This window comes from Anolis carolinensis, chromosome 2 (genome assembly GCF_035594765.1).
Source record: "Anolis carolinensis isolate JA03-04 chromosome 2, rAnoCar3.1.pri, whole genome shotgun sequence".
Classification (NCBI taxonomy): Eukaryota; Metazoa; Chordata; class Lepidosauria; order Squamata; family Dactyloidae; genus Anolis; species Anolis carolinensis.
The window spans coordinates 5,597,256-5,619,862 of NC_085842.1; the positions used below are offsets into that span (position 1 = coordinate 5,597,256).

The window sequence follows — 22,607 nt, forward strand, 5'->3', positions numbered from 1 at the left end:
ATTTTTTCTGCCGAAGTGAAGTATCTTGCATTTGTCCCTGTTGAACTTCATGCTGTCCGTTTTTTGGTCTTTGTAAAAACAGATGTTTTTTCCTAGCTACTTGTGTTAATGAAAAATTGAAGACCATATATTTGGCATTGTGCTTTACAGTCTTGAAGAAAGAAATGTGACTTTTTAATAGAACTGTGGCAATTTTTTGGTTTTTTTTTTTTCATTGAGAAACTGCAAGTTGCTTTTGGTGTGAGAGAATTGGTCGTGTGCAAGGGCACGCCCGGATGTTTTGATGTTTTTAGCATCCTTGTGGGAGGCTTCTCTCATGTCCCTGCATGGAGCTGGAGCTGATGGAGGGAGCTCATCTCTCCAGGTTGCATTCGAACTGGCAACTTTCAGGCCAGCAACCCAACCTTCAAGTCAGCAGTCCTGCCGGCACAAGGGTTTGAACCCACTGCACCACTGGGGGGGGGCTCTAATTTTTAGGTTAGGATCCAGCTCACTGGAATTACTCTGCTCTGTTTTAATTGTGTTCTGTCATGTTTATTGTTGCCTACCTTGAATCTCTATATTGTCACAAAGCCAGTACAAGAATGAGCAAATAAAGAAATTATTTTCCTTTTCTGCTGTTCTTTGTCTCTTGAATGTCAAAAGTACCCCGTCATTTGCTGAAGCTTTTAGTTCTAGGTATTGCTGGATGGGGTCATTTAGAACTGTGGTCCAAAACAGTAACATTTGAAAGCTGGATCCCCGGCCAGGCAAGGCTGAGAGGGCGGAAAGGGGTGGAGGCCAGTTTTAAAAACCAACACAAATATAAGTGGTTTCATCTGTCACTATTATTTGTATATAAACAAAACTTTATTATTACAATACTGCCCAGCTGAAGAATCAATTTAATTAAGGGAATTAGGTAGGATTTTAAGTGAGATGGGGTTTAACTGCAATGTGACAATGTTTATCCTTTTCTTAAAGACGCAGTACATGATACAAAGTTTGTGTACATTGATTCATCCTAAAGCAATGGTGGATTTTGCAACATTTTGTGCCCTGAGTGGATTTTATTTAAAGCTAGGGCAGAAAGAGATGAGAGTGGGAAATGCCCCAGTGGGATTATTGAGCAGGGCCGGGCTGTGGCGCAGCTGGCTAGTAACCAGCTGCAATAAATCACTACTGACCGAGAGGTCATGAGTTCGAAGCCCAGGTCGGGTTAAGCCCCAGACCATTAAATAGCCCGGCTTGCTGTTGACCTATTCAGCCCGAAAGACAGTTGCATCTGTCAAGTAGGAAATTTTGGTACACTTTATGTGGGAGGCTAATTTAAGTAATTTACAACATCATAAAACTGCCAGCAACATGCCAGAAAGGAATGAGGAAGTACAGTCACTAGTGGACGGTGATGCAACAACTCCCCCTGTGGCAGGAATCGTGAAGCTGGAATGTTAAATGCCTCTGTGTGAGTCTATACTGTATGTTGTTCGTCTGATGGCATTGAATGCTTGCCATGTATATGTTCATTGTAATCCGCCCTGAGTCCTCTTCGGGGTGAGAAAGAAGGGCGGAATATAAATACTGTAAATAAATAAAAAATAATAAAATATTGGACCCCCGTCTCAAACCACAAGGCAAGGCAGGTAATACATTTATTGTTATATGGAAAGCAAGGGATGAGGGCCAATGAGCTGGGACTTAATCCAGACAAGAGAGAGGTCCTCCTGGTCAGTTGTGAGGCGAATCGGGGTATAAGGTGGCAGGCAACCTGTGCTCAATGGGGTCACACTCGCCCTGAGGACACACGTCTGCAGTCTGGGGTCCTCCTGGACTCAGCACTGACCCTTGAAGTTCAGGTGTCAGAGGTGGCCGGGAAGGTCTTCACACAGTTAAAATTTGTGCACTAGCTGCGACCGTATTTCAAAAAGCCTGACTGGGTCCTTGCCTTAGTTACATCTAGTATGGATTACTGCAATGCACTCTCTGTGGGGCTGCCTTTGAAGATGGCTCGGAAATTGCAATTGGTAAAAAGATCAGGAGCCAGGTTACTAACTGGAGCTAATTATACTGAAGCAGCAACCACTGGCTGCCGATAAGTTTCCTGTCCCAGTTCAAAGTGCAGGTTATCTATCTATATATATAAAAGAGTGATGGCATCACGGCGATTCACAAAACAACAAAAGTACAGGCCCCCCAACCTCAAAATTTGACAACACAACCCATCATCCACGCCTCAAGGTTGATACAACAAAAAGAAAAGAAAAATAAAATCCTAATTAGAGGGAGAGCAATAATTTTTTTTATCCAATTGCTGCCAGTTTAGAGGGCTAATCTCTGCCTACTTGGTTGCCTAGCAACCAAGGGACAGCCAGGTTTCAGTTAGGGGACAGGCAGATTTAGGCCTCACTTAGGCTTCTTCCACAGATTATCTAATTTGCACTGGATTATATGGCAGTGTAGACTCAAGGCCCTTCCACACAGCTATATAACCCATTTATAATCTTATATTATCTGCTTTGCAATGGATTATCTTGACTCCACACTACCATATAATCCACTTCAGTGGGCATTTTATACAGCTGTGAAGAAGGAGCCTCATATAATCCAGTTCTAAGCAGATATGTTGGATAAGTGAGACTCTACTGTACTGTATTTACAAATTTACCACTAAAATATCACAATGAATTTAAAACACTGACTACAAAAACATTGATTATGAAAAGGCAGACTGCGTTGGATAATCCAGAACATTGTATAAGCAAATGTTGGATAAGTGAGATTCTACTTTAATATAAAATAATTACTGGGATAGAATAATGCAGAACAATATAATCTCTAAAACCAGGACAGTAAATAAACAGGGGAATTCCACACAGGAAACAATCAGGGCCAGCTAACACCTCCCAACAAAGTATTCCCATCATCAAAGTCTGGAAAATCCTCTGTTTTCTCAGGGCCACAGACAGTAGAAGCACATAAAATATCGCAAACAACACCACTCTGAAAACAAGGGAATTCCAGACAGGAAACAATCAGGGCCAGCTAACACCTCCCAACAAAAAAATCACTCAGGGAGGAAACAGCCAGGCTTTAAAGATCCGGCGGGGAGGCCCTCCTCTCGGTCCCACCAACACGGTTAGAGGGGACAAGGGAGAGGGCCTTCTCAGTGGTGGCCCCCCAGCTCTGGAACACCTTCCCCAGTGGACCTAGACAAGCTCCTACACTACAACACTTTAGGGAAGAGTTAAAAACTAGGAAAAGTTAAAAACTTGGTTTGTCCAGCAGGCATTTGATAATGTTTAGACCAGGGGTCCTCAAACTTTTTAAGTGGAGGGCCGATTCACAGTCCCTCAGAGTGTTGGGGGGCTGGACTATGATGAAATAGTCCAAAATTAGGATTGTTGTTGTTGTGTGCCTTCAAGTCAGGTCAACCCTTAGTCTAAAGTTTAGGACAGAGGCCAGGTCAATGACCTTGGAGGGCCGAATCCGGCCCATGGGCCTTAATTTGTAGACAACTTCATAAGACCATAGGTAAGCAGAGGTCTCTTTCCATCTAGATGGTCTCATAAGACCATCGGTAAGGAAAGGGACCCTCAAAGGCCATCTGAATGATCTCATCAGGCCATCAGAAGACCATAGAGAAGGAAAGGGACCCTCAAAGACCATCTATATGGTTTCATAAGACCATAGAGAAGGAAAAGGACCCTCAAAGGCCATCTAGACAATCTCATAAAACCATAGATAAGGAAAGTGACCTCCAAAAGCCATCTAGATGGTCTCATAAGGCCGTAGCTAAGCAAAGAGACCTTCAAAGACCATCTAGATGATCTCATAAGACCATAGGTAAGCAAAAAGACGTAGACTTGGGTCAACCCTGAGTCTAAGGTTTAGGACAGGGGCCAGGTCAATGACCTTGGAGGGCCGCATCTGGCCCATGGCCTTAGTTTGGCTAGGACATCAAGACAGTAACCAGAACTGATTGCCAATCACTTAGCACTTTATATCTACATTCTATGCATTTAACTGGGCTGCTATATTGATTATATGGATCTTTTAACTGATTCTATTTTAGAAGAGGTGGTTGTATCGAATTTATATACCGGGTTTATGTAATGTTATTATTGTTTTCATGATGATGTATTTTATTTTATGTATTATGTATTTTATGTATGGCACCTTTGTGTGCTATTTTGTAAGCCACCCCAAGTCCCTATGGGAGATGGTGGTGGGGTATAAATAAAGTATTATTATTATTATTATTATTATTATTATTATTATTATTATTGACACAAAGACAAAGTATGACACAGCAAATGAGACGTATATGCTGGATTTCGTATCACAGAATCACAAGTCAAACACTTCCCAAGTGTCTAGGACTGTGTGATGTATTTTCAAATGATGAGCGCAGATCCCAGTAGGGTGGCCTTTTGCAGTTGGCAGATCATAATTTTGTTAGTGATTATTGTTTCCAAATGCGGGCTGAGATCTTTTGGCATGACACCCAGTGTGCCGACCACCACCGGGACCACCTGTACTGGTTTATGCCAGAGCCTTTGCAGTTCAATTTTGAGGTCTTGATAACAGTTGCATTTTTCCTGTTGTTTTTCACCAATGTTGAATGTTTCCTGTATATTATTATTATTATTATTATTATTATTATTATTATTATTATTATAAGGGTGAAGCAGAAGCCACTTGGGTGCCCCCTTGTCCCTTCTCTCTAGCAGAGAAGGCTCAAGGCCTTGTAATGCTACAACTCCCAAGACTGTGACACAGGCCATGAACTGCTGGGCTTGGTGAGCCAGATGACCTTTCTCCCCTGTCTGCAAAAATAGTTTCAGAGGAATATAAATAGCTGGTAAGGGAAGGCAATTCCCTTACTTCTGGAACATGGCCACACAGCCCGAAAGACATACAACCCTGGAATGCAATTAGCTTGACTTCCAGCGGACAGCCCTGGAATAGCAAGGCAGTTAGAGAAGGCAGTTGGTTTGATTTCTCCTCCAGTGGACAGCCCTGGAATAACATCTTTTATGTCCGAATGTTTGAATGCAGAGAAGCTCAGCATCCACAAAGGCCGGAGGAATATAAACCTCTGAGAGCCCTTCCAGACAGGCCCTATATCCCGGGATCTGATCCAAGGTTTTCTGCTTTAAACTGGATTATATGAGTCTGCATTGCCAGATAATCTGGGATAAACAGAAAACGCAGTAATGCTATGTAGAAATTACTGTATTTACGAACTTAGAACCAAGATATAACGATGTATTGAAAACATTGACTACAAAAATGCGTTGGATAATCCAGAACGTTGGATAAGTGAGACTCTACTGTAGTTGGCTTGTCCTGAAAGTCAGTCATATTCTTAATCTCGCTCTTGTTTTACTTGTAAGGATATGGACCTGGGGAGAGGTTATGGCAAAGGCGGCCTTGGGGATTGTTGTGGTTGTTGTAGTTTAGTGTCTGCTTTGTTATATTATATTAATGTTGGGACTTAAGTTGAGTCATTAAAAACTAAAACACCTTTTGCCAATACAGCAGAGTCTCACTTATCCAGGCCTCGCTTATCCAAGCCTCTGGATAATCCAAGCCATTTTTATAGTCAATGTTTTCAATATATCGTGATATTTTGGTACTAAATTTGTAAATACAGTAATTACTACATAGCATTACCATGTATTGAACTACTTTTTCTGTCTCCCGACACGAGACCCACACTGCTTTCGATTTCACTCCTCTGCGTTAACGTCCTCTGCGTTAACGCTGAGTCTGCCCGGAAACCGGTGACGCTATGGTAAACCCCGGTCTCCTATTGGTGGGATGTTTTCCCCCTGGGGCAATCCCCGCTCGCTGCGCTTCTATAACTTTTCCGCCTCCAAAACGACAAGGAGGAAAGTTCTCTGCTGGCGATGGCGCGGCTGTTGCTGCTCCGGGTGGTGTCTGTCCTTCTCCTGGGACACCCGGGAATCGCCCTCCCGCCCCCGGCTCCCGGTGGTGAGACCTTTCCATCCAACCCTTCTTATGCTTGGCTAGAAAAAAAGGGGGCCAAACGCCTGTCTCTGCCGCCTTCTGCAGGGCTCTCGCTTTTGACAAAGGGGGGAAATGGGGGTAGGAATGCAGAGAATCAGGCTGCATCTACAGTTTCAGGTTACTGCAGTTGGAGACCACTTGGGCTGCCATGGCTCAATGCTGGGGAATCGTGGGATATGTAGTTTTACAGGGCCCTGCCCACTACAGCTCCCAGGATCCCTGTACAATTTTTATTTTTGGTGTCAGGAACGACTGGAGAAACTGCAAGTCGCTTCTGGTGTGAGAATCATAGAATCATAGAATAGTAGAGTTAGAAGAGACCACATGGGCCATCTAGTCCAACCCCCTGCTAAGAAGCAGGAAATCGCATTCAAAGCACCCCCGACAGATGGCCATCCAGCCTCTGCTTAAAAGCCTCCAAGGAAGGAGCCTCCACCACGGCCCCGGGGAGAGAGTTCCACTGTCGAACAGCCCTTCTCACAGTGAGGAAGTTCTTCCTGATGTTCAGGTGGAATCTCCTTTCCTGTAGTTTGAAGCCATTGTTCCGTGTCCTAGTCTGCAGGGCAGCAGAAAACAAGCTTGCTCCCAATTCCCTGAGAGAATTGGCCGTCTGCAATGACGTTGCCCAGGGGATGTTTTGATGTTTTTACCATCCTTGTGGGAGGCTTCTCTCATGTCCCCACATGGAGCTGGAGCTGATAGAGGGAGCTCATCCATGCTCTCCCCGGGTTGGATTTGAACCTGGCAGCCTGTAGAATTAAGCCTTGGTAGTTAAAATGGTGACAGGCTGCGTTAATTCTGTTGTGTAGATGCCTGGAGAAAAGAATCTGTCCAAAGAACTGTGTTTAAATGGCTGAGTGAATAATAATAATAATAATAATAATTCTATTTCTTACTCCCCTCTCCTTGTGGCTCAAGGCAGGTTGCGGAATAACTGAAACACATAAACATCACGGGGCTGATTGGGGTATAGGGGGGCTACCACTGCTCAATGGGGTTACGCTTCCCCCCAAGGACACAGGTCCGCAGTCTGGGGGTCCTCCTGGACTCTTCACTGACGCTTGATGCTCAGTGTACCTCGAGGAGCCCAGTTTGGCCACAGTGGTCCACGCCTTGGTTACATCTAGATTGGATTATTGCAATGCACTCTCTGTGCCTTTGAAAACTTTCGTGAAACTGCAACTGGTGCAAAGGTCGGCAGCCAGACTGTTAACAGGAGCCAGCTACAGGGAACATAACGCGCCTCTTCTGAAGCAGCTCCACTGGCTGCTGATAATTTTCCGGTCCCAGTTCAAAGTGCAGGTTGTGGCCTATAAAACCCTGAATGGTTCAATGTTCTGCTTGTCTTCCTGACCGTGTCTCTCCCTAGGCTCTTAGATCTGCCTGGGAGGCCCTTATCTCACTCCCACCTCCATCACAAACAGGGTTGGTGGGGACGAGGGAGGAGGCCTTCACGGTGGCACACACCCGGCTCTGGAATTCTCCTCCCAAGGAGATAATAATAATAGTAATAACTGTATTTTTATATCCCACTCCCATCTCCCCAAGGGGACTCAGGGCAGCTAACATGGAGACAAACCCAACATCAACATACATTAAAACACAATCATAATTTAAAACAATATAAAACAATAAAAACAGCATAAAGAGGATAAAGCATAAAACATATCAAGTCGTTTGAATCAAAGCATAGTGCATAATATGTAGGGATAAAAATTGTACAGATTCTATGTGAGGATCAAGGATAAAATATAGGGTGATCAGTGTGCTTTTGAATAATAGGTCGGCTCGTAATTTATCACTGTCCAGTCTGAATTGTTTGCTGTCCTGACCTCCAGCACTTTATTCCCTTTCCTGCTCCTATTGTCCTGTGTTTTGCACAAGCCCTGCTCTTAATAATAATAATAATAATAATAACAACAACTTTATTTTTATATCCCACCTTTTTCTCCCAGAAGGGACTTGGGGCGGCTAACATGGGCCCAAGCCCAGATAATCACAATAATAGAAAATAAAATACATACATAAAACAAATAATCAACACAGAATTAAAACCAGATAAAAACACATTTAGGAGTAAACAATTCAAAACCAAAGTGGGCCAAAGTGCAAGGAGCGTATATTGTAAACCTAGTGGCTGAGGTAGGTGGATAAAGTGTTGCATTTCATGGGAGATTTGGGGGTGAGAAATGGTGTCAGAGCAGAATAAGAATGCACGAGAACATAGTAATTGCCCTTCAGTTTTAATTATCCCACTCCTTGGTTCTTTGATGCTTATTGATGTGCTTTGATGCTTTTATTCTGTGGTTTTATTGCTTTTATTACATTGTTGCCATGCGTTTTATTTTGTGATATTTTATATCTTATATACTTGTTTTCCAGGCTTCGTCCCCATGTAAGCCACCCTGAGTCCCTTCAGGGAGATGGAGGCGGGTTATAAAAATAAAGTTATTATAATATTATTATTATTATTATACTTTAAAAATAGCCTCTTTGAGTCCCCTTTGGGGAGATTAAGCAGGGTATAAACAATAACAATATAATAATAATACCACAAATATATTAATACATGTTTCTATAAAAAACACAAAACAGAGATTAACCAAAGGACATGAGTTTAAAATTTGTGCTTAAAAACTGGTGTGGTAGGCCTGCCAGAATAATAGTACAGTAGAGTCTCTCTTATCCAACATTCGCTTATCCAACATTCTGGATTATCCAACGCATTTTTGTAGTCAATGTTTTCAATATATCGTGATATTTTGGTGCTAAATTCGTAAATACAGTAATAACTACATAGCATTACTGTGTATTGAACTACTTTTTCTGTCAAATTTGTTGTATAACATGAAGTTTTGGTGCTTAATTTGTAAAATCATAACCTAATTTGATGTTTAATAGACTTTTCCTTGATCCCTCCTTATTATCCAACATATTCGCTTATCCAACATTCTGCCGGCCCGTTTATGTTGGATAAGTGAGACTCTACTGTAATAATAATAATAATAATAATAATAATAATAATAATAATAATTTCTAGACTGCCCTCTCTCCCCGAAGGGACTCAGGGCGGTTTACAGACACAAAAGGCAAGCACTGAAGACCTCAAATGAGTACAAACACATCAAAATAATAAAAGATGATGCACAGTAACAACAGTAAATTTACAACAAAGAATTAAGCTTTGAGAGGAAAATAATCAAAAACAATCCAAATAGACATGGTAAACTAAAACAGGGGTAAAACATTACAACATATACCCTAAAAGCAATTAATATAAAATTACATTAAAATGGCTTTAAAATGCCTAACACCTGTGTTCATTTAAGATGTATCATAGCAGCCATATAATACAAGTTGGTTAGTCAGCGTTCCAATGGGTTGAAGTGCCGTAGTCCTCCTCCCCTCCATATGCTAAAGTGCATTAATGGAGAGGAGGGCGGGAACCGTTTTTATTTCCTTAGGGAAGGACTTCCAGAGGCGGGAGCGATCACGGAGAAGGCCTCCTTTCTCATTCCCACCAACTGAGCTTGTGACGGGGGTGGGACTGAGAGGAGGGCCTCCTCCTCTGACCACAGTGCATGGGATGATGTTAGGTTTTACAATGTACTGAGTCATGCACTGCTAATGGGCTTCTATTGGGAATCATTTGGGGAATGTGTTTGGGCCTACTCTAGGTGATTGTCAATGATGCAATCCTGAGTTTGGGTTGGGTTAATTAGTTGGTAACCAATCAGTGATTACTATGTGTATGTATTGTATATATAAGGAACCATGTTCAGTGTATTTTCTCCCCCCCTTTCCTTTCCTTTTTGATGTCGTGACGTCTATATGTAATTAAACCTACTACTACTTGGACAAGATACTACGTTCTGTGGTGAGTCTGTAATATCATCTAGACTGGGGGAAAGACAGTAGTAAAAACTGACAATGGCCGGGCATGTGCTCAAGAGTCTACTATGGAAGCAGACTGAAAGTACTGAGCAGATGTAAGCTACTGGAAGGCGCTGAGACTCTGCAAGCATAAAGTTAAGTCATAACAGATGGTCTGTATAGGGAGATGCGATTAGACAAATAGCCTGAACCTGAACATTTATGGCTTTATAGGTAACAACCAGCACTTTGTATTTAGCCCAGAAACGGATCAGCAACCAGTGGACTCTGATCCTTTCTTCCCATTCGTATAACCAAACGTTACATGTATTATTGCCGTACCCAGCAATAGAGATAACAGAAACAGAGCAGGGCAAAGTACAATAGCTTCAGTCTCCTTGTGGAAAGAAAACATGGGACATGAATAAACGTAATAAATAATTATAATAATTGTTTAGTGATATCTGCAGTAATAAAAATTACTTTGGCCCACATTTACCTTTGTAATTGAAAATCACCAATAGATGTAAGTGCTTTGAGTATTGCATCCTTGCCAACATTTAGCAGGCGTGCTTTTTGTGATCCTTCCAGACGAAGGGTTAGAAGGCACGATCATCAAGTTTGCAGATGACACCAAACTGGGAGGGATAGCTAACACTCCAGAAGAAAGGAGCAGAATTCAAAACGATCTTGACAGACTAGAGAGATGGGCCGAAACTAACAAAATGAAGTTCAACAGGGACAAATGCAAGATACTTCATTTCGGCAGAAAAATGGAATGCAAAGATACAGAATGGGGGACGCCTGGCTTGACAGCAGTGTGTGCGAAAAAGACCTTGGAGTCCTCGTGGACAAGAAGTTAAACATGAGCCAACAATGTGATGCAGCAGCTAAAAAAGCCAACGGGATTCTGGCCTGCATCAATAGGGGAATAGCGTCTAGATCCAGGGAAGTCCTGCTCCCCCTCTATTCTGCCTTGGTCAGACCACACCTGGAATCACACTGTGTCCAATTCTGGGCACCACAGTTGAAGGGAGATGTTGACAAGCTGGAAAGCGTCCAGAGGAGGGCAACTAAAATGATTAAGGGTCTGGAGAACAAGCCCTATGAGGAGAGGCTTAAAGAGCTTGGCATGTTTAGCCTGCAGAAGAGAAGGCTGAGAGGAGACATGATAGCCATGTACAAATACGTGAAGGGAAGTCATAGGGAGGAGGGAGCAAGCTTATTTTCTGCTGCCCTGCAGACTAGGACACTATGAAATAATGGCTTCAAACTACAGGAAAGGAGATTCCACCTGAACATCAGGAAGAACTTCCTCACTGTGAGAAGGGCTGTTCGGCAGTGGAACTCTCTCCCCCGGACTGTGGTGGAGGCTCCTTCTTTGGAGGCTTTTAAGCAGAGGCTGGATGGCCATCTGTCAGGGGTGCTTTGAATGCGATTTCCTGCTTCTTGGCAGGGGGTTGGACTGGATGGCCCATGAGGTCTCTTCCAACTCTACTATTCTATGATTCTATGATTCCTTGAAGTGACTGGGTTGACCTTGAAGGAACTGGGGGCAGTGACAGCCGACAGGGAGCTCTGACATGGACTGGTCCATGAGGTCACGAAGAATCGGAGACAACTAAACGACTGAGCAGCAGCAGCTATTGTGGTTGGAGTGAGATTAATTTTAGATCAGTAGTTTTCAACCTTTTCTTCACCACAGACCTTCTAAAATACTTTTGTGACACTTGACGTAATTCAAGATTTAAGGCACATGAAATAATTATTTCAACTTTCTCATATTTCCTTCATATTTAGAAGGGAATAGAAATTGATTCTGTCAATGCACACATTTCTGTTATATTTTGATTACAGGCATTCCCCAAGTTATGGACAAGATAGGTCTGAAGCCACAAATATATATGTGATAATTGGATTGTGAAAAATTTGGCTTGTTGTGGAAACAAAAATTGGTGACAAAGCTTGAGTGGAGACATCTTCTGGGGGTTAGATTTTTCTTATTTCTCATTGTCTCAGCCTCATTCTTAACTATGAGTCATTTATAAGTTGGATGTTCGCAACTTCCAGACAAATTTAAAATAATAGTATCAACACTGCGAATAGTTAATAACTTAATCATTCACTGATCCCTGTGACAACATTGTGGATCCCAGGTTGAGAACCACAGTTCTAGGCCTCTTCTATTGCCATGTAATTCAGTTCAAAGCAGATAATTTATATGGCAATGTAGAAGGGGCCTTAGAGTATTCTTTTTTATGAGACCCAATGTGAATGTAATGTGGTGGAGATCTCCATGTACCCTGCCAAACGAAACCTGGAATTCCCACATCCAGGTCCATCTCCCAGTGTGATGGCATGCCAGAGCCTTTGGGAAAAGCTATAGTGTCTGGCTTTACTCGGGGTCTATCTATATACCTTCTGTTAAGATCAAGACCCTTAACATATAGAGGCACTTTAGGCAAGGTGAAAAGATAACAAAAATGAGTTTCTTGAAAACTCCAACCAGGACTATTATAAGATAGCTTAAAACAATACATTACAAAAAGGAGATTTTCCTGGTTGCAGTCATCTCTCTGAAGTCATTGAAAGTCTTCTGCCTCTGATGCAAAGAGATGGTTTACAAGCTGGTGCTTCTAAGCTGTCTTAATCTTCTTCCTTGTGAAACTTAAGCTGATCAAAAGCTTCTGTTGTCTCAGGGACTGGTGGTTTATGAATACTGCTGAATGCAGGTGCTAAGGATGCCTGTTTTGGATTGCTTGGGCCTAGGATTACCAGACAATGTCCAAGCCTCTAGTCCCTGAAACTCTGCTGCAGAAAGAGGAGTCTGGTAGGCAAATGGAATTGACCATCTAAGGCTGGCGTCTGGGGGGGGGGGTTATGCTCCACCCAAAAACTAATACAAAGGAAGGTATCTACACGATTGGGAAAACCAATAATAATAATAATAATAATAATAATAATAATAATAATAATCATCATCATCATCATCATCATCATCATCATCATCATCATTGCATGGAAAGTTCCTTGACAAAATTGAAGGAAAAGATGATAAGGAGAAGACCTGGCTCTGGCTCACGAATGGGACCCTGAAGAAGGAGACAGAAGGCCTGATCCTTGCAGCCCAGGAGCAAGCCATCAGAACAAAGGCAATTCAGGCCAAGATCGAAAAATCAGCTGATGACCCAAAATGCAGACTGTGCAAGGAAACTGACGAAACCATTGATCATATCCTCAGCTGCTGTAAGAAAATCGCACAGACAGACTACAAACAGGGGCATAACTATGTGGCCCAAATGATTCATTGGAACTTATGCCTCAAGTACCACCTCCCAGCAGCAAAGAACTGGTGGGATCACAAACCTGCAAAAGTATTGGAAAATGAGCACGCAAAGATACTGTGGGACTTCTGAATCCAGATTGACAAAGTTCTGGAACACAACACACCAGACATCACAGTTGTGGAAAAGAACAAGGTTTGGATCATTGATGTCGCCATTCCAGGTGACAGTCGCATTGACAAAAAACAACAGAAAAAACTCAGCCGCTATCAGGACCTCAAGATTGAACTTCAAAGACTCTGGCAGAAACCAGTACAGGTGGTCCTGGTGGTGATGGGCACACTGAGTGTGTGCCAAAAGATCTCAGCCGGCATTTGGAAACAATAGACACTGACAAAATTACGATCTGCCAACTTCAAAAGGCCACCCTACTGGGATCTGCACGCATCATCCAAAAATACATCACACAGTCCTAGTCACTTGGGAAGTGTTCGACTTGTGATTTTCTGATACGAAATCCAGCATATCTATCTTGTTTGCTGTGACATAATAAAATAATAACAACACAATGTTGTTGTGTCAATAATAATAATAATAATTTATTTATTTATTTATACCCTGCCACCATCTCCCCAGGGAGATTCGGGGCAGCTCACATTATCAAGAAAACAAAATTAAAGGCCACAGATGTAATACAATCATGCCTGGAAATGGGAAACAGGGTGGCCTTGACCATCCTAGTTTTACTATTCAATGATATATTTTGACACTACAAGATCTCATCTGGTTCCTTCATAGCTGCCTTTCCCAGTGCCAGTCTTTTTCTGATTTTATAACATCTATTCTGGTTAATGATTGAGCAAAGGCATGGGCAATCTTGAACCGCCAGTCTTTTTATGTCTATTTTAAAGTTACATAAGTCATCTCTGGTCATTATTTTTGTTGTCAAACTGTTAAACTGTAAGCTTGCCTTTGCACTTTCTTCCTTGGTTTCCTTCAATATTCATTCCAAAGTTTTGCTTTTTCTGCATATCCTTCCTCCAGTTTTCATGCCACCTTCCTCTGAGTCTAATCCTGCTTTGCATATGGGATTTTCAGCATACAAGTTTCAGAGTTAGGACGATAAAATGCAGCCTTGTCTTACCTCCTTGCATAGACTTGGTATAATTTTCTTGATAACCCATCAATTTCCCCAGACTTGCCACTCTTTTCAGTGTCTTACTACATTTTAAACTGAATTCTCAGCAGGCACTACCTCAGTACAATCGTATGATTCCCATTTTCTTCCTTTCCAGTCTCCTCCTCCTCCTCACACTCCTTGAGGTATTTCTATACTGCAGCATCTGAAGATAACAAATCATTCATCATTGTTGGATATGTGGATGACCAGCGGATCTGTCAGTATGACAGCACCGTGAAAGAGAAACGTCCTTCTGTTCCCTGGATGAGTAAGGTGGAGGAAGAGGATCCCTCCTACTGGAAGGATGAATCCGAGGTGTCACGGAATGCTGAAGTGTTTTTCAAAGAGAGTCTGGTGATTGCAAGGAATCGTTATAACCAGAGTGGAGGTAAGTACCAACCAAGGGCAAGGAGTAGCGATCTGCCATCTCCTTCCCAGGGTTTGTATGGTATCTCTCTACCAGCAAAGAGAGGAAAAGAGGTCCTGAAAGGAGAGAAATTCCTCTTCTTCCACATTACCCAAGTTGTTTGTTTGACAGTTTAACAGGAAGCTGTAGAACAGTGGTTCTTAATCCAGAAATCCCAGCCAGTTCACCAGCTGTTAAGATCTCTGGGAGTTGAAGGCCAAAAACATCTGGGGACCCCAGGTTGAGAACCAGGCTGTAGAAATTAAATGGGCAACTTTTTTGTAACTGCTTCCTACTGAAGATTACTAAGGAAAGGGGGCGTGGCTTAGAGGGGTGGGCGTGGCTCCTGCTCAAGAGGGCGGGGCTGAGCCTCTCCCCTAGTCCAAGATGCAGGGTGGGGAGGGGGAGGTGGGCGGGGCCACAATTGAGCGGCCAGGACTGGGATGGGCGGAGTTACGAGCTCTGAGGCAGGGCTGAGCTTCTATCCCTGTCCTGCGGCGCCTGCCAGGACACAGGAGGCAGGGTTAGAGGAGGGGGCGGGGCCTCTTCCCAAGTGCCTGACGGGGCTGGACCTCTATACCCCACCCCCGTGTTCTAACAAGGGCCTCAAGGGAGGTATAGAGGCTCAGCCCCACCCCTAGCCCCGCCCTTTGGTCCTAAAAGGCCTCTCAGGAGAGGTATAGAGGCTCAGCCCTGTCTCGGGCTCTTGGAAGGAGGCCCCGCCCCCTCCCCTAGCTCTGCTGTCTGTGTCCCAACCAACGCCTCAGGAGAGATATAGATTCTCAGCCCTGTCTCGTCCTCTTGGGAAGAAGCTACTCCCACTCCTCTAGTTCCACCCCCTGTGTCCTAACAGGCGCCTCAGGTGCTCAGCCCTGTCTCCGGCACTTGGGAAGAGGCCCCGCCCCTCCCCTGGCCCCGCCCCCGTGTTCTAATAGGTGCCATCACCGCCCCCCTGAATCACTCCAGCGCCCACCGGGGGCGGTAACACCCACTTTAGGAATCACTGCACTAGAGTAGGCATGGGCAAACTAAGGCCTGGGGGCTGGGACGCTTACTTCAGGCCCTTCTCATTTTCCCTGTCCTCTTGGCATAAGGACACAGCAGCTTATTACATCCTTATGCCAAAAAGATGGGGGAGGAAAGCACACAGCATCTGAGAGCCCTCTTACCATCTTCCCGGCATAAGGAAAGTGCAAGTGGCCACATGCTTCTGCCGGGAGGACAGCTCAAGGAAAACATGTGGTGGCTGAGAGCCCTCCAGAGTACTCTCAGCCACCGCCTGTCCTGCCCACTTCCTGGAAGAATGCCCAAGGATCAGGGGAGGAGGATTGGGGCAGTTGCTGCGTGTCCTGCCTTCCTCCCAGTATAAGGATGGCATACTGGTCCTTATGCTGGGAGGACAACCTGAGGATGACCCAGGCCCTGCCCTGCCCCCTCCTGGCCCCACTCTCTCCCGTACCCTACCCCGCATGGGCCCACCCCTCCTAGGCCTGCAATAAGACCCCAAGGCAAAAAGGCTTGCCCATGCTTGCACTAGAGTATCTATCTATCCACTTCAAATCCTGTGGCTGCTTTCTGCAGAATTCTGGGGTGTGTAGTTTAGGGAGGGGCCTTTAAACTGCTCAGCCAAACAGGTCCTGGGCCTCACTAAGCTACCATGGGGTTTTAAGTGGATCGAAACTGTCAGTATGCAGAGCCAGGGGTCAGGGTGCGTGTTGGTGGGTTTCTTCAATACCATCCATCAACCAGCTCCATCCACACCAGCACCCTGATGAATTGGCGAAATTCTGCCCTCACCAATTCCTCCAAAGTCATCTGCAGTCTGTAGTTTAAACATTTATTCAGTATTTACAAATCATATTTACAAACACAGCAAAAGCCATCGCTCAAAGCTTGCTTTTTTTTTCCTTTTGCCTCTGCAAAACGCAACTCAACTGATAAGAAAGCACATTCCACAGTTCATGAGACAGTTCAATTCCACAGACAATTCAAACGGAAACTGTGCCCCATAGGTCCTGTGGGCAATCACTCAAGCAGTCTAGTGATTAGCTCCTGCACTGCTGAAATGCTTTGCCGGAAACACAGTTGCAAAACACCAAACGGTTTAACTTGATATAACATTTCAACCTCAAAACATTAACACACACTAACAGAAACTCTAGTGTAGGAATGGGTAAGTGAAACCTGTAAGTTTATGTGGCACACAGAGCTCCCAAAACTCAAAAAATGTTTTTCTAAAAATTTCTGAATAGGAAGTGACTGCCTCTCATTTCCTGTTGCTTAAAAAGGTTCCCATGAGCACAACATGACCCAAGAATGGCTAAAAACCCAATGAGAATGAGGGCAGTAAAGAGGCACCAATACTTGTTTACAGATAATAGAGATAAGGAGCTCTAGATTGCATGCCTGCCCACAAATAATATATATATATATATGATGCTCTGGGAAGATTGTGCCAGGAAATTCAACTTTGATGGAAAAGTAAATAGACAAAAGAAAAATTGCTATATTTTGAGGAGGAGAACTCCTAAAAGCTATCTTATATGTGACCATGAGCCATCCTGATAGAAGAGCTTCATGACTTCCTCCCTTCCCAGACAAAGGGTCATCAAAGACTAACTCTCTTTTGGGCAGGAATCATAGAATAATAGAGTTGGAAGAGACCAAATGGGCCATCAGTCCAAGAAGGAGAAAGTAAGCTCTGCAAAACGTTACTGCATTCTTAATGGCACTCTGAGATCTCATGAAGCAAGGTAGAAGATAAATATTTAAATACATATGTACAATGCATTTGAGGATTATTAACTATTATTGGGGGCGGTGACGGCCGACAGGGAGCTCTGGCGTGGACTGGTCCATGAGGTCACGAAGAGTTGAAAACGACTGAACGAGTGAGACGACCATGAACTATTACATCCTGAAAATGCTGGGCTGTTTTTCATGTTTCACACTTCCTTAGATTGTGGTTGCCTTTTCTTCTTCCCCAGAAAAAAGATTCCTTCTGTTTCTGGGAAGCTTGTGGTCACAGGGAATGTTGTGGATGCCCCTAACCCAGTCTGAACCTCCACCACCTCTGTATTTCTCTTTCAGGGTTTCACACCCTGCAGCAGATGTATGGCTGTGACCTGAGGAAAGATGGGAGCAAAGCAGGATACCGACAGTATGCCTACGATGGGAAGGACTTCATCAGCTTTGACAAGGAGACCCTCACCTGGACGGCAGCTGATGTGGAGGCCCAGATCACCAAGAGGACATGGGATGCTCAATCAACACAGAACCAGTACCTGAAGGCCTACCTGGAGGAGGAGTGCATTGAGTGGCTGGAGAAGTACCTGGAATACGGGAAGGAGACACTGCTGAGGACAGGTGAAGGGGTGTCACCAAGAGCCTGACAGCCTCCAAACATTCAACCTCCCTTCCATTTCCCACCAGAAATTGTACGGTCCACTCTCTCAGTCAAAAAATGAAACAGAAACACAAAATCCAAATTTTTTTTAGAAGAAGGAAGGAAAGGGAAGGAAAAAGGAAACCTGACAGCACCAAATTTACGTCTAACACGGTTGTATTCCAGTATGGGTTTTCATGGATATAAATCCACTTCTTCAGCTGCAGTACTAAGTGGTATTAAAATCTCGGACTATAAAGGATATTTATTTGGGCTGTGCAAAATTAAGTCATTAGTTATTTGTTAGATTTGTGCAAACGAATCACTATTAAGAAACATGCAAAAAAAAAGGGGGGGGAGAAATATTTAAGAATCGAAACACTCACCAATAATTTTTATTAAGAGTCTGTAATATTTGGAAGCCTTCCAGAGTCAGTTTAATTTTCAGTATAAGCATTAACCAACTATGGTAAAGCCAAAAAGGCCATTGCCAGACCGAGGTTGCTTGCCAGTCACCATAAGGAAAGGCAGCTAGATGGGATGGGAGCGAGACTGAAAACACAGCATTCTGGGAAATGTAGTTTGGGAAAGCGAGGCCACGTAAGGCAGAGAATGCAAAAGGCCCTGCCCTAAACTACATTTCCCAGAATGCAGTGCTCAGCATCAGAAAGCCCAATGAGGGCTCCAGCAGCCAGCCATTTAGAGTCAGTCTAATAATAATAAATAAAAGTAATGAATCTGCAAAGAGGACTAAAGTAAGTAATATATATCAATCTGTGCCAAATTGATGTTCTATGGTTAATTGTGTGTCATGTAGACTCACTGTTAGACATTCAAGAGGATAACTATTTGTTTAAACTTTTAAAAATCCGCCAAAATCAGTAGATGTGTGAATCTTTCTGAAACTTCTGGGGATTGACTTCTGGGGATCTTCTTTATTGTATAAAATTCAAGTACATTGCTCCTGCAGTTTTTTTAAATATTGTTTGTAAAACATTCAAAAATTCCTCAAAAATTAGTGGATGTTTGTAATGTTCTGAAATTTGGTGAGCTAACAGTGGAAAATGTGTGGTACAATTAGAGCAAGTTTAATCACAAGAGCAATTCACCGCCGCCCCCCCCCCCCAATTTTGTAATGAATATTGAAACATTTTTTCATTGATGGCACAGCTCTAACATTTATGCAGTTGTGTAAGCACTGAAGAAGTAAGTTTACATTCATGAAAGTTTATGCTGAAATACAAATGAGTTAGATTTAAATTTGGAGCTGCTTCTTTTAAAACATCTTCCAATTGATCAGAGCAGTCAAGTTTTTCTTGGGAGAGGCAGGCCAGAAGTAGCTGGAGATCAGTGAAGGTAGGAGTCCTTCCTCAGGGAGCCCTAACAAGCACATTCACCCTTCCTGGCATTTGGAAAGACCTTGTGCTAATCCTGATATTACTTTGCAGAGACACCAGAAGTGATGGTGACCCGGAAGGTAGACCACGATGGGATGGAGACCTTGATCTGCCGGGTGGGGGGCTTCTACCCCAAGGAGATTGACATCGAGTGGACAAGGGATGGGGAGGTCTGGACGCAGGATGTCTTCCATGGCCTGGTGTCCCCCAACTCGGATGGGACTTACTACACCTGGCGGAGCATCACGGTGGACCCCAAGGAGAGAGAACGCTACCAATGCCACGTGGAGCACGATGGACTTCTGAAACCTGTGGATGTGGCCTGGGAGGAGCCTGGTATGTAATTTCAGGAAGGGTAAAAATACCCAGAGGTAACATCAGATGCATCAGAACTTTTGAAGGCAGGCTCTGCGATCAGAACTTCAGCTGTAATCAATACCGGTTGATTATCTCTTATCCGGGAAGCCGAAATACTCTAAAATTCCCCATGTGAGTGGCTGAGATAGTGACACCTTCATTGCCAAATAGTTCAATGCACACAAACTTTGTTTCTTACATTAACGTTTATTTTGCATAAAATGACCTTCAAACTTAGACTTGGGCCCCATCTCTTAAGATATCTAATTACATGTACAATATGTAAATATTCCAGAATCTGGAAAAAAATCCAAACTTCTACTGGTCCCAAGCATTTTTAATAACCTCTCCCTTTCTAACCAGTGTGTTGTGATCCGTAAATTGACATTATCTACCCCACGCAAAGGCTGACTGACATCTTGCACCCTCTCATCCTGAGTGGCTGTGATAGGTTTATAAGGTAAAGGTAAAGGTTTCCCCTGATGTTAAGTCCAGTCATGTCTGACTCTGGAGATTGGTGCTCATCTCCATTTCTAAGCTGAAGAGCCGGCGTTGTCCGTAGACACCTCCAAGGTCATGTGGCCGGCATGACTGCATGGAGCGCCGTTTATACATATTTAAATTATTTGATGCAGATGTGCCAGCAAATCAACAATACCAACAAGTTTATTATTTCACTTTGCCTATAACTGTTTAGTTTAATTAGACCCCAAGAGGCTTAAAAATTATTAGACAGTTTTCTGCTATTGAACTATTGGACTTAGATAAGACAACAATCGATAAGGAAAAAGGAATGGAGTTCAAGAGGGGTTAAGTTCAGCAGATGCTAGCTGTTCTTTTTCCCTCAGAAGAGACATGGAGGGTGGGGGTCCTTTCACCAGCCACTGGGCCCAGGTTTAATGGTAAAGCTGAACCTGATGGCTCTTCTGTTATGGCCACTTCCAAGTCCTGTTCTGTAGACTTTGACGGGATTGTGAGGGTTGGTCTTTCACACGTACTTCACCTTTGGACTCCCAGGCCTCCGCAGTTCTTTCTCCATCTATGACCTGTTCCATAAAGGATTTGGGTTGGTGATTTCCTTTTAATTCTTTTGTTCATTTCCATTTTACCTTCAGCCTCCAACTTGGGACTCATCATCGAGTGTGTCGTAGTGGCTCTCCTCGCGATAGCTTACATTGCTGTGCTTGCTTTTCTTTTTATCATCGAATATGTCTTATGGGCTCTCCTCGCGATAGCTGCAATTGCTGTGCTTGCTGTTTATTTCAGTGAGTACATTCTCAATGCATTTCCTTGTGGGGAAGAGGCATTCTGTGGTTGTGTGGGTGGGGAGTTATTTTCCTTTTGAGGACTCTTCCAAATGGTTCAATGCACACAAACTTTGTTTTCCAAACAAGTTCTGGTCCCAAGCATTTCTTTTAACCAGCCCTTTTTTAGCCAGTGTGTTGTGGTCTGTAAATTAACATTCCCTGCCCTATGCAAGGATTGGCTGACATCTTTCAACCTCTGATCCTGAATGGCTGTGATACGTTTGTAAATATTTAAATTAGAGTGATACTTTAGCTTACAAGTGACCCAACTTGTGAATTTTTGGAGTTATGAGCCGTCTCCTGTTTGTTTTATTAATTCAAGATGCGAGCCGTGATCTGAGTTGTGAGCTAGCATAATAGCACAAGAGCAGCCGCACATCTTGCAAAGCTACCGCTCCCGTGGTAGTTTTGCAAGATGGATCCATGGCTCAAAGGGATTCCTGTACTTCCCTTTTCCCTAAAGCATCTCAGCAAAGCGAGTGCTGTGACAGAAAAGGGGGTTTGAAACTGTTTTATGTTGAGGAAAGGGGGTGTTCTTGAGCTATTGGATTTAACATCTAAATAAGACACAATCAATAAGGATAAAAGGAATGGAGTTCGGGAGGAGATTAAGTTCAGGAGATGCTGGCTGTTCTTTTGTCCCTCAGAAGAGACATGGAGGGTGGGGGTCCTTTCACCAGCCACTGGGGCCCAGGTTTAATGGTAGGTCTGAACCTGGTTGCTCTTCTGTTCTGCCCACTTTCAAGTCCTGTTCTGCAGACTTTGATGGGATTGTGCGGGCTGGTCTTTCACGCATACTTTAGCCTTGGACTGCCCTGTTCTTTCTCCATCTATGAACTGCTCCATAAAGGGTTTGGTTTGGTGATTTCCTTTTTAATTCTTTTGTTCTTTTCCATTTTACATTCAGCCTCCAAATTGGTGCTCATTGGGTGTGCCGTGGGGATTCTCCTTCCGATTACTGGGCTTGCTGTTTATTTCCGTGAGTAAATTCTGAGTGGATTTCCTTGTGGGGAAGAGGCATTCTGTGGTTGTTGGGGATCATTTTCCTTTTGAGGACTCCCTATCTTTGAAGGGAATGTTCAGCTTTGCCGACATCTTGGAGGCATGGACGACTCCATTTGCCTCATCTTATCCCACATCATGAGCACAGGTCTCAGCCTGTTGCCAGGGAAGGTTTCCCAGTTTGTTAATGTCTTTGCTAGAGAACCTGGAAGGCCTCCATCCCTGTGGACTGCTGGGAAGTAATGGGAGAAACTTTGTGGGAGGAGGAAGAGGAGGGTGTGTGGTCTTCTTCAGCAGATCCCTGAGAGTTTGTTTTAATTCCCTGATTCTATCTCTGCAGAAAAATGTCAAGGTGATTGCAAAGCAACTTCAGGTGAATGTTGCCTCTCCCATTTCATGTATAC

The 22,607-nt window shown here is 43.6% G+C and overlaps 2 protein-coding genes across 6 annotated transcripts in view; both read left to right on the forward strand.

Moving 5' to 3' along the window:
* LOC100565211 (class I histocompatibility antigen, F10 alpha chain) overlaps positions 1-613 on the forward strand; it is a 27,005-nt gene extending 26,392 nt beyond the window's left edge. The window contains exon 14 of the mRNA XM_062972919.1: positions 1-613. This exon is cut by the window's left edge and continues 1,908 nt beyond it. The gene's annotated coding sequence lies outside the window, so the exon portion shown is untranslated.
* Positions 1-22,607, forward strand: part of LOC103282611 (major histocompatibility complex class I-related gene protein-like) — a 206,533-nt gene that overhangs the window by 88,082 nt on the left and 95,844 nt on the right. For 3 of the 5 annotated variants that reach the window (XM_062972917.1, XM_062972914.1, XM_062972915.1), the window contains exons 2-5: positions 14,465-14,737; positions 17,846-18,121; positions 19,589-19,873; positions 21,010-21,159. In XM_062972917.1, the coding sequence (XP_062828987.1) occupies positions 14,465-14,737; positions 17,846-18,121; positions 19,589-19,873; positions 21,010-21,159 (984 nt within the window). Of the gene's footprint in view, positions 1-5,885; positions 5,977-14,464; positions 14,738-17,845; positions 18,122-19,588; positions 19,874-21,009; positions 21,160-22,108; positions 22,181-22,607 lie in introns of those variants that run through there. The other 2 variants (XM_062972918.1, XM_062972913.1) reach the window with 2 other exon arrangements.